The sequence below is a fragment of the Myotis daubentonii genome, chromosome 4 (genome assembly GCF_963259705.1).
Source record: "Myotis daubentonii chromosome 4, mMyoDau2.1, whole genome shotgun sequence".
In the NCBI taxonomy this organism is placed as follows: domain Eukaryota; kingdom Metazoa; phylum Chordata; class Mammalia; order Chiroptera; family Vespertilionidae; genus Myotis; species Myotis daubentonii.
The window spans coordinates 107,640,454-107,655,364 of record NC_081843.1 but is presented as its reverse complement, the minus strand read 5'-3'; the positions used below and the strand labels follow the sequence as shown (position 1 = coordinate 107,655,364).

At 44.6% G+C, this 14,911-nt stretch overlaps 1 protein-coding gene and 1 long non-coding RNA gene across 4 annotated transcripts in view; one reads left to right on the top strand and one right to left on the bottom strand.

Moving 5' to 3' along the window:
- The window catches only part of OXCT1 (3-oxoacid CoA-transferase 1), a 130,386-nt gene extending 119,723 nt beyond the window's left edge, over positions 1-10,663 (bottom strand). For both annotated transcript variants that reach the window (XM_059694861.1, XM_059694862.1), the window contains exons 1-3: positions 10,431-10,663; positions 2,474-2,582; positions 2,012-2,102 (exon numbers count right to left, since the gene is read on the bottom strand). In XM_059694861.1, coding sequence (XP_059550844.1) covers positions 2,012-2,102; positions 2,474-2,582; positions 10,431-10,508 — 278 coding nt within the window. In that variant the 5' untranslated portion in view covers positions 10,509-10,663. The remainder of the gene's footprint in view (positions 1-2,011; positions 2,103-2,473; positions 2,583-10,430) is intronic.
- Positions 9,301-14,010, top strand: LOC132233727 (uncharacterized). Of its 2 annotated transcripts, XR_009452705.1 has the most exons (4): positions 9,301-9,364; positions 9,575-9,606; positions 11,135-11,194; positions 11,880-14,010. It is a non-coding gene; the product is annotated as an uncharacterized LOC132233727 (long non-coding RNA). The 2 variants fall into 2 exon arrangements; XR_009452704.1 differs by lacking the exon at positions 9,301-9,364 and having other exon boundaries at positions 9,390-9,606; positions 11,880-14,009.
- Positions 14,011-14,911: the final 901 nt, after the last annotated feature.

The window sequence follows — 14,911 nt, the reverse complement described above, 5'->3', positions numbered from 1 at the left end:
ATGCAGGAGTCAGTCTATCAATGATTCTCTCTCATCATTGATGTTTCTAACTCTCTCCCCCTCTCCCTTCCTCTCTGAAATCAATAAAAATATATTTTAAAAGAATTCATATATTTACACCAGCCTTGTAAGCACTGAGCTATCCTGAAAACCCACAAAGTACTGGTCACCAAAAGTATGTTTAATAAATACAAAGTCAGCTCAAAGGGCACTGGATGTGCTTAAGAAATATCAAGTGACTGTGAATAAATTACTTCCCTATTTACAGATGAGTTTCCTCTGTTACATGAGGGAGCTGAACAGCTGAGCGCTACAACCCTGCCCAGCTCTGACATTCAGTGACTCTGAGCACACAGTAGGGACAGAAAACCACTCTGAGTAACAGGACTGACCTGCAATGTGTATCGGAGAGAATAAATACAATTCAGGATACAAAGAAAAGCTAAAAGTTTCCAAAGGAATTCAGAAAGGGGCAAGAGAAGTTTTATACTTGGATAAGGCTTCTTTGAAGATATGTAACTTAAGTCAAATTCTGAAAAATGGGGAAGATGTGGACATACAGAGAAGAGGTGGGAGAACCTTCCAGATGAAAATAATGGCATAATGCATATAAGCCAAACCAATGGACATGGACAACAGGGGGATGAGAGCATGGGGGGGTGGGGGGAAGAATGGAGGTTAATGGGGGGAATGAGGACACATTTGTAATTCCTTAACTAATAAAGAATTTAAAGATTTAAAAATAATAATAATGATGGCATAAAGAAACGCAGCAAAGGAAAAATGACCAGAAATGTAGGATCAGTTTTGTATCCTAAATAACCTGTGCTATTTGCTCTAAGCTGAATTTGTGATTAATAGGTTATACTGGAAATTCAGTTAATTAAAGAAAAATTGTTTAAGATGTTTAGTCCTCCATGATTGACAGAGAGCCGGTGATGATTTGTCATTTTGTATAAAAATAGCTTTTTCCTTTATAACTACACATACCGCCCTAACCGGTTTGGCTGAGTGGATAGAGTGTCAGCCTGCGTACTCAAGGGTCCCAGGTTCGATTCCCATCAAGGGCATGTACTTTCGTTGCGGGCACATCCCCAGTAGGGAGTGTACAGGAGGCAGCTGATCGATGTTTCTCTCTCATTGATGTTTCTAATTCTCTACCCCTCTCCCTTCCTCTCTGTAAAAAATCAATAAAATATAACTAAACATACCTTAAGGGCATGTCATTCATTATTAAAATGTTATGGCTTTGTGTTGACCGTTTTGATATGCCATCCTACTATCTTAAGTGCTGCTACATATCCTCCTCCTCCCACCAAGACCAGCAACCTTTTTAATGATTAACGATGTTCCTTACCTATCACCAAGAGTAATGGCATAATCCAGTGAGAGGACTTAAAACAGGCTGCAAATTGATGTCCACCTTTCCTAATACAACATGCAATAACATACAACATAAAGGAATATCTCTAATTTTTAAAATGCAGGGGTCAATTTAAAAATATATATTTCAACTTTACAGTATGTTTGAAATTAAAATAAAAGCACATCAGATTAAGATACAAGAATTATGCAAGTCTCCTTTACTTATGATTAAGAAGTATGATACCATCCTAGCCATTTTGGCTCAGTGGATAGAGCATTGGCCTTCGGACTGAAGGGTCTCAGGTTCAATTCTTAGTCCCAGTCAGGTGCGTGTGGGAGACAACCAATCAATGTGTCTCTCTCACATCGATGTTTCTCTCTGTCTCTCCCCATCCCTTCCACTCTCTCTAAAAATCAATGGGAAAATATCCTTGGGTGAGGATTGACAACAACAACAAAAAAAGTATGATACCAAAAGTATTTGAATAGATGGAACCATGACTCCTGAGCTTATTAAGCACTATCTTTTGATGTGGGAGCATATTGCTCATTTAAGGGGGAAAACTTTCATTTCATTGATAGACTGTGTAAATAACATGGAGAATTGTCATTCCCTTCAAACCTATGGTCTTAAAAGTGCACTCACCCTGCATTGTTGCTGACTGCGGTGAGCCCCTTGACTCCGGTCTTCAGCAAAGCTCCGATGAGATTCTCTGGAATGCCGCACAGCCCGAAGCCTGCAAGCAGCCAGAAAGGTCAACCGTTTGTGAAGAGAGGAAACTTGTTTCAGGGAAATGTGTGTTATTCTCTTTCAGTAAAAAAGACAATCTATAAGCACCTATGTAACCTACTAAGCAAAATGCACAGTATCTCAGCAACTCAATAAATAGACATAAAGCTGATCCCAAATGTTTGACACCAACATACAGCACCAGACATCACTGTCCAGCCCTCAATTCACGAGTATAAAGCCAAGTATGATGTGTTAATACGGCTACACATCATTCTTCTTGCACTGAACTGCATACGGACTACTGCCCCACTTTACCATTGAACCCTTATGCAGCCAGGGCGCTACCATCGAAAGGAAAACAACACTATTACTCACCACCAACCAGGATCTTTGCACCGTCAGGGATATCTTTTACAGCCTCCACTGGATCTTTGTAAAATTTGGTATGGCGACATGTGCTGGTTGAAAAATAGCAAACACCTCCCTAAAACATTAAAAAAAAAAATTTAAGTGAATAATCATTTGGAAATATGTCTTTACTTGCATAGCAATTTATTCAGTTTTTATATATACAAGGACAGTTTCACTATGTCCTCTTTGAAAGAGTGGGGCCATAAATAGTTCATCTTAAGAGTAAATGAAGCCCTAACCGGTTGGGCTCAGTGGACAGAGCACTGGCCTACGGACTGAAGCATCCCAGGTTCAATTCCAGTCAAGGGCCCATGCTGAGGTTGCAGGCTCCATCACCAGTAGGGGGTGTACAGGAGGCAGCTCATCAATGATTCTCATCATTGATGTTTTCTATCGCTCTCTCCCTCTCCCTTCCTCTCTCTGAAATCAATAAAAATTAAAAATAAAAATAAATACTGGTAAATAAAAAGGAGTGGAAGGGACATACTCTATCCAGATTACCATTGGAGTCCCCCCATGATCTATGTCTTCTATTATACAAGGGACAATGCTGTGATATTTGTGGCCACACAAAAATAGATGATCAAGCATCGATTTCTGATAGTAACCTAACCTTCCATTCAATCCACAAATACTTACTGAGAGCCTACTATAGGCCAACTACTGTGGTATTGACTGTGACCTAGTCAGTATTAAGACATGACTGCCGCTCTCAGGGAAGTACAGCATGACCAATACTACCTGATCCAACAATGCTGGGTAACAGAATGCCTCCTAAAGGAACAAGTAAAGAACAGCACACAAAATGACTCATCCCCATCTGGGGCTTGGAGTTCGGATGCTGTTGAAAAGTAGTAAACGATTACCTGCAAGGGAGGCATGGCTAGAATTACTGTCACCTCGTCAGCTTTCAAAATCCATTTTTAACTGTTTCTGTCTTTATACTTCACCCACAATAGGTACAGGACAAATTGGGAAGCCCATATGTTGCAAGCAATCACTCATCCTCAACATCTCTTTTTAGATAGATATATAGATATAGATATAGATATAGATATAGATATAGATATAGATATATATTGGCTCTCCTCTAGTCTCATCATAATATTCAACCCGAATAGGGGAAGGAGAGAGAATGACACCTGACTCCTGACAAGTCCACTGCCAATCAGCCTCCCAGACAGACATCCCATTGGGGGTAAGGTAACAGCATAAAATAGCATTTCTAGCATCCTCTTCAGCCTTTAAAAACTCCTGTTAGAAAAAGTGTCACTTAGTACAAAAGCCTATTTAAGAGAACTTTACTGAAAGTCAAATGAGATTTGCAGAGGTGGAGGTCACACGGATGACTTTTGTCCCTTTAAATTTCAACCGTGGTCAAAGTCAGGCAGGGCATGAGGTAGGCCTGGCACATCACCCAAACACGGGGAGCAAGTGGAGGCAGAGACAGAAAGGGCCTTCTTGTCTTCCTTATCTTCAAGTAGCAAGGAATTTTTTTATTCTGTTTTAAACACACACATACACAAATATATTTTTAATCTTGGAAATTAAAGGTTTGGAGCCTGAGTAAATAGGTGAACAGAGCGCAAAATAGAGTTGAGGATATCTCCTGAAACAAGAGAAGAGAAAAATACACAGTTACGTAATCCAACCAACTCGTTTTGCAGGTCACGCTTCCAAAGCTTAGGAAGATCTTGTCGCGTCCCCAGCACTTTTGAAGCAGGACCAGGTCCCGGGTTTGTGCCTTCTAGCACAAGGTCCTTCCATCACCGCAGCTCCCCGTGGTCTTTAAAAGTCCTCCATCTTCTTCTACTTCTATTTCACTGTTTATACACAACAAACCTTTCTGAGTGTCCTGCTTTCTCAAGAAGAAGTCTGCTGTCAATCTCCAAAGAGGAGACGGGGCCTTAGCAGGATGAGAGGAAGGAGATGAAAGATTTGTCTGCAGGGGTGGTATCGCCCTGACTATTTACCCACGGAAAGAAACACAAGTCCTGTGGTGAGGAAGTCAGAAGAAAACTCATTTCTCCTGAGACCCAGAGAGCTCTTCAGATTCACGCAGCATAGACTGGGCAGGGCCTCCAATCCCTTCTTTCAGCAGATAATTATGTCTTCATGCCAGAAATCATAAAGGAGCTGGGCCCACACCCCCAGAAAGTTCCTCAGAAGTACTTTATTTTAATTTTTTAATCTTTTTTTTTTATTGTTTTCAGAGAGGAAGGGAAAGGGAGAGAGAGATAAACATCAAGTATGAGAGAGAGAGAATCATCAATCAGCTGCCTCCAGCAGGCCCCACACTGGGGATCAAGCCCACAACCCAGGCATGTGCCCTGACCCGGTGGGGATCGAACCATGACCTCCTGGCTCATAGGTCAATGCTCAACCTCTGAGCCATGCTGGCCGGGCCCTCAAAAGTATTTTAGAAAAGACCCAAGAGTTTCACATTTACCCGGATAACCAAGAGTTTAAAAGCAATAAAAGTGACTCATGTTTCTAGGGACTGTGAGGAGAGCTCAGAACAATGAAGACCCTACAGGCACTCAAATTTGTTTTTTTCATTTTTCATACATTCAGTTGACAGCATGTGTTGCCATTTAATCCACGTGTTATGCTGACATTTGATATCTGATGGTTGAGAAACCAATGGTGTGGCATAATAGGCCACACTCCCCATCTCCAAGTCAAGGGAGTACTGCCAACACCTTCTAAGATTAGGCGGGGGCGGAGGGTGGGGGGAGTGCCTCTAATAATATGCTGCTCTCACACTGACCTCTACCTTCTAATATATTCTTAATACCAAAACAGTGATATGAAAAGACCCAAGCACCATCTGCTAAATAAACAAAGAACCTTTGAGTTTGCATAAGTTACCTAAAAGAATGAAGAATAATGAATTGTTCAGCTTTGACATCTATTTATTGTGAGATACCCCCCCCCCCAAGTCCTCCTTTATGTTCCCATAATGTATTTCATTTTGCTTTTCCACTCTCTTACCTTCGGCAAATTTCCATGTTATTATTACTACTATTTCTGCTAATACTGTTGGGGGAGCTAAATAATAATGACTCAGCACTGAAGTGTAAGAAATAATCAAAACTCTTACAGTGCAACATTTTTATATTTCATCCATTTCTCCTTAAGATAAGTTTTGTCTACAAAGACCCTTTGCCCTCTACATCACATTTTTACACTTGACCTTTGAGGTTTGATTCCACTGTTGAACCTAAATGTTATCACATGACTTCCCAATCCAGAATCTTTTTCCTCTAAACACTTCTGCCATATTTCTTGCCCCTATATTTCTCTTTTTCCTGCCACTCAATACCCCAGAACTTAATGAAAATGCACTTCATGGAAGACCTTTCAGGGAAAATCCAAAAAGCACACTGCTTTTTCATTTTAAAATACATTGTATCTTAAAGATATGGAACTGTACACCCAGCTATTTACCTTGTCACCTTCCAGTTAAGTAAGTCAGGACATAGGAACACTGATACTGCCCACTTCAGTATCAAAGTGTGATTAACAGAAGCAGGGAAGAGAGGCCACATGGAGAGGTGAGGAGAGCCCTGTTAGAAGGAACAGGCAGTAACACGCAGGGATACACACACCCACAGACCTGCAAGGATGAGGATGGCCATTGCCAAAGGAGGAGCTGATGTGTGCTGACATGCTTTAGCTGTGCAGGGGAGGGAAAATAATTTTCCTTCTACCCTTTTAAGGTTCTTTTGACTGCTCTGATCATCAAATTGACATGAGACAGGAGAAAATGATCAAACTTATCATGTACATATGGGGGTTCCACTAGAACAGTGATGGTGAACCTTTTGAGCTCGGCGTGTCAGCATTTTGAAAAACCCTAACTTAACTCTGGTGCCGTGTCACATATAGAAATTTTTTGATATTTGCAACCATAGCAAAACAAAGATGTATATTTTTGATATTTATTTTATATATTTAAATGCCATTTAACAAAGAAAAATCAACCAAAAAAATGAGTTCGCGTGTCACCTCTGACACACGTGTCATAGGTTCTCCATCACTGCACTAGACTATGGGATCCAAGGAAAAACCGGGCAGCTGAGGCTTACATGCTATCTTGAGCTAAAGAGAAGGAATAGTGGGGGGTGAGGGGACATCAAAGGGCAAGAAGGCAATTCACATGGAGATGGAAAAGCATATATTTGGTAAGTAAATGTTTGCTGGGCCATCTTTAAACAGTGAGACCCACAGAGGACATTGGCCACGTCCCCGTCTGTCACATACTAGCTCACATCCTAGCTCTGTCTGATGTCTCCCTTCCGGGAGCAGGTCCTCTAGCTAAAGTCTTTCAGGCAGTTAGGGGGGAGGTCAAAGGTTTCTCCTGAGTCCTTCCTTAAGAATAACCAACTTCAAATAATCAATATCCCAAAAGAAAGCATATATATGGGGTGGCAAGCTCTCCTTCCTCTCAGCCGTCCAGCACGAAGCCAGTGTGCCCAAGGTGGAATGTTCATCTTAAAAGAAACACCGCCAAGCCCGCACTTAGGACATGAATATTTCACAAGGCAGGCGCTCAAAGGGAGTCACTAGCACCAGCAAATTCCCCCAGCAGTGGCAGCCTTGGCGCTCAAGGGGACACCCATGTTCGCTTCCAATGCAGGTGCGATGCCAGACACCGGGAAGGAGTGCAGACGGAGGGCTGCTTCGCGCCTGGTGCACCAGGAAGCTGGAGGGGCTGTCCAGGAGCTGCCTCACTGATGCGGGAGGGAATCCAGGAAGGAGCAGCTGCATGTGTCAAGGTCAGAGAAGGGAAAGGGGCCCATGGGGAGAGGCTAGAAGAGCAGGCTGGAGACGGAGAGGCAGACTGAGGCAGGCTGTTCAAGGCCTTAAAGACCACATTAAAGGGTTTCAACTTCCTCCTTCCCTGAGGAAAGAACAGCAAAGCTTTTGAAGCAGACAGATGTCACAGCTCTCATATGAGAATCTACACTGGGGATGTGGCAGGGGAACTCATTGTTTCCTTCATCCATCCGCTTTTTCAAAAATACCTACTTTGTATCGAATATAGTAAATACTGGGGACAGTGCTTTAAAGAAAATACCATACAAGCATACCAGTAGTCCCTGCTCTGATGAAACCTGCACACTAGCAAGGCTAAAAGTCACTAAATAATTACAAAATTAGTACACGTGACACCAGTGATCAACTAGGCAGTGGTTCTCAACCTTCTGGCCCTTTAAATGCAGTTCCTCATGTTGTGACCCCCAACCATAAAATTATTTTCGTTGCTACTTCATAACTGTAATTTTGCTACTGTTGTAAATCGTAATGTAAATATCTGATATGCAGGATGGTCTTAGGCGACCCCTGTGAAAGGGTCGCTCGACCCCCAAAGGGGTCACGACCCACAGGTTGAGAACCGCTGAACTAGAGGTAGAGAAAGGAAAGGAGAGAATGTTTTCAAGCTTACACACTGGATTGACACTGGTCTGTTAACCATAAAGAAAACAAAACAACCCTAACTGGTTTGGCTCAGTGGATAGAGTGTTGGCCTGCGGACTGAAGGGTCCCAGGTTCGATTCTGGTCAAGGGCATGTACCCAGTAGCGGGTGTGCAGGAGGCAGCTAATCGAACTCTCATCAATGTTTCTAACTCTCTATCCCTCACCCTTCCTCTCTGTAAAAAATCAATAAAATATATTTTAAAAAATCAAAGCAAGGGAGGGAAAAGCCCTATTGTGGCTGGTTCCTTCTGAGTCAGAAAAGCTTGAAGTGCTGAGTGACCTCTAGGCGGAGTCGACCAGTAAGCTACCCTAGAAGGACTGCAGCTCAGCAGTCTGGGGCTGGAGAAAGGTCTGGGAGAGATAGTTACAAGGAAGAGAGGTCGCTAAAGTGTTAATGGCGATTTTTCCCCCAGTAATAACTTTCTATAATGAATAGAGAAAAGAGTACTAAATACTCCCTCTGAAGTAGTAATGGAGAAGATACCTTCAGATAGTCCATTCTAATCTAAGTTCTTGCCAGTGGTTCTGAAAGTGCAGTCCTCAGACCAGCAGCCTTAACATCACCTGGGAACTTTATTAATGCAAACTATGGGACCCCACCCAGGACCAACTACATCAGAAATTCGAGGGGGGGGGGAGTCTATCTGATAAAGCCTCCAGGTAATTCTGATGCACGTTCAAGTTTTATAGACTTGCCTATTATAGATTTTAAAAAACAACAACAACACTGTCTCGTTTTGTTGCTTATGTTTAGCAGAAAAAATCTCAAGACTGCTACTTAAAGGGTCCTCCCAATAATGCAATAAACATGTGTTGCGTACCTAGTCTATGCAGGGTAGTGTGTAATGTTGAGAGAGATGGGGCATAAGGCATATGGTCCTTGCCCAAAAGGAAACTTGCATCGGGTTAAGCCGACGGTACACACCTGAAGTTAAGCAAGTACACATGTAACCATTTAACTGAAGTAGGAGGCAAGGATTTAAGCAGCTCGGCACTTACTAAGTGCCAAGCGCTGGAGAAGTGCTGGGAAGCAGGTGTTGTTAGAGCCTGCTACGCAAACCTGAACGTGAGAGTCTGAATCTTGATAGGAACTTTGAATGACAAACTGCAAAACCCATAATGTGTAGCTCGGCCATCTAAGCAGAGGTTTCCTGGGCTTGGGCCTGGTTTAATGGTATACCTAAAGGTGAGAAAATGAGTAAATTGCACTTAGGTAAGTAAGTAATCGCCATGTGACTGACCTCGCCCAAGGGCCTCTCCCTATAGTGGTTTGCATTCTGGCATGCAAGTCAGTGCCTGGCTGAAGGTCGGGTTCCCTTTGAATAGTGCCCCACATATCCGAAGCTATCTGCAGTGACCAACAAAAGCATGTAGGGGTCGAACGTTCCCGTTCTCAGTCATCCCCAGCATCTAACTAAGGGGCCCGCTGCAGTCATTGCTCTCGGATATTGGGGGCGGGGAGGATAGGAGAGGCGTGGGCCGGCCAGGAGCTCTCAGTGAGCAAGGCGCGCTTGCAAGCTCAGAACTATCACTCCATGCGCTACTTAGTAAAAACATCACTTTTCCTTTTGCCTTCTTAGAAAGCGGTTCCCATGGTTACAAGATAGCGGAGGTAAGTCGCCCTCGGGCCCCAGCGCTCAGGCCCAGTTTCCGCCTCGAGGACTGCAGACTGGAGTCACCTGAGCGGGGGCTTCCCAGCTGGGGCAGAGCTGGGGGCCAAAACACACAAGAAGCAACAAAGGGACACCACTCGGTGGAGAGTTGGCAGTGACGGCGGAACAAGGATGCCAAAGGGCTTCGAAGACGGAAGTCTTCCACCCCGGATCCCTGGGGGGCGTCGGGGGGAGGGCCGCCGGCGCCCGAGGAGCGCGAGGGAGCCCCGGCGGGACCGCGGCCGACTTCTCCGCTCGCTCGGCAGCGAAGACGCTCCCCCGCCCCCGCCCGCCCCCGGTTCCGCTCCCCCCAGGCGGGCGGCGCAGCCGGGCCATGTAGGGGAAGCGAGCGTGGGCTCGGCACCGCGTCCCCGCCGCACCCAGCACCCGCCCCCTTGGCGGGAATTAACCCGAGCCTCGGCCAAGTCGGCCCCGGGTCCTGAGCCCCGAGACCCGCAGCGCAGGGCGCACACCCACCCGCCGCCCGCCGCCCCGGAAACCCGCGCTCCACGCCGGGACCTCAGCCGCGCCGCTGCCGGAGCAGAGATGCGCGCCCGCTCGCCCCTTCCCCGCCTCTCGCGCGCTTCTGGGCCTCGCCTGGTCCCTCGGGGAGCGCACGCAGGACGGATCCTCCGCGGGGACCCGAAAGGGCAGCGCGGCAGGGAGGCGCCGGCGCATCTCGGTGCCCCGGTGCCAAGCCCAGGGCGACTGCCCGCGGAGCAAACGCGGCAACACTCGGGGTGTCCCCTGCGGTTTTCCGTGACCCACCTCCCATGCACTTTACCTTGGATCGGGGGCCCCAGGAGCCGCGCGCCGAGGCGCAGAGCCGTGGCCAGGAGCAGAGGAGTCGGAGAGGTGCCATGATGAGCCCGGCAGGGAGGCGGCGGCGGCGGGAGCGTCCCGAGGCTGGAGGCGCCGGGCAGCCGCGTCCCTGGAAGGAAGGGAAGGGAAGGGAGGTGCGGGGGTGGGCTGGAGGCTCGGCCGCGAGCTTGTGACGTCCGGGTCCTCCCGCGCAGCGCGCCTCGCCCCCCTCGGCGGCGGGGAGGGGCCCGGCTCGCTCTTTTTCCGGGTAAGTGGCTGGTTGGCGAGCGCTCTGCCACCCTAGCCCCTTGGTCCACAGTTTAGCTTGGAGGGGGGCACGGTGTCTGCTTTCCCAAGGTCAGGGTTAAGTCTGGGCATTCGGGCGGCGCAGGACTGTCACTTGCTGCTTTTCCAAGTCGCCTCCCTACTTTCCCTCCCCCGTCTATACGGCGTTCTCCAGTCTTCCATTTCTCAGTCGCCTCTGCCACACTGGCCCTGCTTTGTGTAGCGAGTTTGCTTTGAGGACCTTCTGCCATGCGGTGTGACCAGGCAGGCCTGGTCAAGGCTGTCCTTGGTCAAGGGGGACAAGAGGAGGACTGGGCCGCTGGGACATCTCCCCACTCTGCCCCATCATCCACGTCTGTTTTTTTTGTTGTTGTTGTTGTTTTTTGTTTTTTTTGTTTTCAGAATCTTCCATCCTGGCGTCCCCGGAAGCCCAGAGATTACTCAGCAGATGCAAACCTACAGGTGTGGATTCCTTTGATCTTAGTGTCATAACTTTATTCTAAACCGAATTAGGATTGCTTATTATTCTCAGAACTGTCATTAAGGTTTACGTAAAGTAATTCCTGCAAAGCTTCTGGCCCCGTTATAAATACTCCCTGGGCAAATGTGAGGCGGGATTCTAAGTGTTCTCAGGTGCAATGGTGAATGGGCATGGCGCTTCCCTTTGCACCAGTGGACCTCCGGAATGAGGCCCAGAAACCAGGATTTTAAAAAGATTCCCAGGTGATTCTAATGTGCAGCCAAGGTTGAGAACCACTGCTTTAGACCAACTCCTGGAGGACATGAGCCAAGTCTGATGATTTCTTCAGGACCCTATGCGCTTAGAGTGGGAGGACCAAGTGGAAACACAATGAATGTTCTATTTAAGGGCTGACCAAATCCTAGGAATATGGCTGTTCATTGTGAACCAAAGCAAAGCAAATAAGATCATTAAATGCGACCTTAGCTTCCTTAGCAAGTAAACTAAGGCAATGACCAATCACAGGCCAGCTTAACTTGTCCCTAAAAGCACTTCCCTTTCACGGTATTCTTTTAACTCTGAACTGCCCTCCCCCCATGAATATAATTTAAGGGAGCAGAATGCCAAGTTAGACTATCCAATTACATAAGAAGAAATTAACTTAGTAATGCCCGATATTTTCAACAGAAGTTGGGTAGAAGGGAAATCCGGGTATTGGAACTAAAGTCCCTTTGCAAGGCCTACTACAGCATATCGCAGATGTGGCATAGACTGAATGTGACAAAGCTGACAATCCCAACTGGGTCCGCTCCCCACTCTCGCCCTTCCAGAGGGCACACGAAATGGGAACTGGCCTTGGCAGTGTTGGCCTCGGTCAGATGACTCGCTCTTCTTGGCGGCTCTTACTGTGCTCCTCCAGAGGAAAAGACTCTACATCTCATGGAAAAATCAGGCTCTTCACTCTATGCCCAAAACATCCTGTACTCTTCTTTGATGACTTTATGAGTTCTTTTTGTACTTTTTAAGTAAAACGTGAGTATCGTCACCTGGAACAAATTGCAGGAAAGATCTTCTGGACAGATTTCCCCTCCTGGTTCCACAAAGCCATTTCCCTTTTAATCTGTGTACAAACCTACATTTTAAAATGATCTGAATGTTTCTGAACTAGCAAGAACAGTTCCTCCTTGCTTTGAAGGGTAATTTGTGGCAAGTATAGCATATTCTGGAAGCTTTTCTTTATGTAATCATGTAGAGCTTAACTTCCACATTTTTTAAAAGTGGGATAATTGAATTGAATTCAAAGCTTTTAAGCAAAAGGTCTGATTCCAGACAGACAAGGAGGAAGGTTTACTTGTATTATTTTATATATGACCTGTATTATGGCATATCTGATATATTTATATATACATAAGTTTATATATATGTAAATGTATATACTATATATACCTCTTTCTAGCAAATGAATACAGGCAATGTGCCAGAGTTAGTACAGTTGTAAATTGTCATTCTCTACTTGAGGGCTCTTTATTTAAATTCTCCTAAAATATGATGAATTAGCATCATCTCTCATTATTGAAAAATAGGACATAAAAACAAAAAAGGACATCCTGCCTTCACATTAGGTGGAGTGTTCCTCCAGGTTGATATTGAGGATATATGAAGGCTTATTTCTCAAATGTGGCTTGACTGGTTTAACTAGTAATACGAGTTTTTAACTGGGTCATAAAAAGAAGTATGAATGCTCCCTTTCATACAATGGTCCTTTATATATAGAAAAGAAATTTCTGCCCTAGCCGGTTTGGCTCAGTGGATAGAGTGTCAGCCTGCGAACTCAAGGGTCCCAGGTTCGGTTCCGGTCAAGGGCATGTGCCTTGGTTGCGGGCACATCCCCAGTAGGGAGTGTGCAGGAAGCAGCTGATCGATGTTTCTCTCTCATTGATGTTTCTAACTCTATCCCTCTCCCTACCTCTCTGTAAAAACTCAATAAAATATATTTAAAAAAAAAAGAAAAGAAAAGAAATTTCTTTGGACAAATATTTCTTCTCTAGTGGATTTGAAAAACATAAGTTTGAAAGTTCACATGTATCTAAATTTGCATTGTTTAATAATGCAAATCATCATCCCCTAATATACCTATTTTGTAAGCTTGTTATTTTCATAGATTCTTTGAAGCATTGCCTTGTATGAAAAAATATGTTCTTAATAGTTGTTCGGTGGATTAAAAAGTGAATTGTTTGTGTATTTTTCTTAGGGGAAAAGAAAAAAGTAAAATAAGTGCTTGGGATTGTTGGAGAAGGCTCAACTGGAATGAAAATGTACATTGTGTTAAGGTTCCAACCCAGGCTCCACAAACCATCTAACCTTAGGGCCTTCAGAAATACTTTAGAGTTCCACAAATATTATGTTTTGAAAGTATATATAAACTATTCTATTAACTCTAACAAAGCAGTAGCATCTACACTCAATTGTAGTGTAGCTTTGATTTTAACATATTAAAGATTACCAGATGATGCAGTTGGGAGGCAGACCTCAGAGTAATATATGACAAAGTTGGCCTTTTTAAGCAGTAGAAAAAGATGAACAACTCCCTACATTTGGGTTAGGACAATTCGCTGTAAATTTTAAAAAATAATAGATCATTATTATCAGGATAAATATAAAAGACAATCCAGGTTGATTGAGTTACTAAATATATTTTAGAAGGTTATTATGCCACCACTGAAAAATAAAAAAAATTTAAGTATGTGTGGAAATGTTTAGGATAATTGTAAAAGGCAGAATTTAAATTGTGCTATGTAATGATCACAGCTGTGTGTTATATATTTTTACATTAGGCCCAAAACTGAAAAAGACCATGCAAACAATGAGAGAAGAAAATATGACTAGGGCAGGAATTTGGGTATTTTCCTGAATTGTTTAAAATATCGTACAGCTTTTAATTAACTTTTAAAAGCGGTATCACATAGTTTTAGTGTGAGTTCAAAATATGCATTTTGGGATCTCAGAGGTATTTCCACTTACATATTCATTGTCGTATTATTCACAATAGCCAAGATGTCAAAGTAACCTGAATGTCCATCATGGATGAATGGATAAAGAAAATGTGATATAATCAGTCATACCTTGCAAAAGAAGGAAACCCTGTCATGGATTGCAACATGAATGAACTTGAGGTTATTATGCTAAGTGAAATAAATCAGCCACAGAAGGACAGAAACTGGATGATTCCACTTATATGAGGTATCTAAAATAGTCAAACAGCAATTAAATCTGAAACTCTTTTGATTAGTCAATACTATATAATAAAGCCCTAATATGCAAATTGACCAAACCAGGGAATAACTGTTCACTATGACACGCATTGACCACCAGGGGTCAGACACTCAACACAGGAGCTGCCCCCTGGTGGTCATTACGCTCCCATAAGGTGAGCGCTGCTCAACCAGAAGCCGAGCTCACAGCTGGTGAGTGTAGCAACGGTGGTGGGAGCCTCTCCCGCATCCACAGTAGTGCTAAGGACCCCTCGGGGGATGTCTGACTGCTGGCTTAGGCCCGAGGGAGCAGGCCTAAGCTGGCAGCCGGACATCCCCCAAGGGGTCCCAGACCATGAGAGGGTGCAGGCTGGGCTGAGGCCGCCCCCTCCCCCTGTGCACGAATGTCATGCACCAGGCCTCTAGTATATAATAAAACAAAGGATTTTTTGGTACATTTATTTTTTT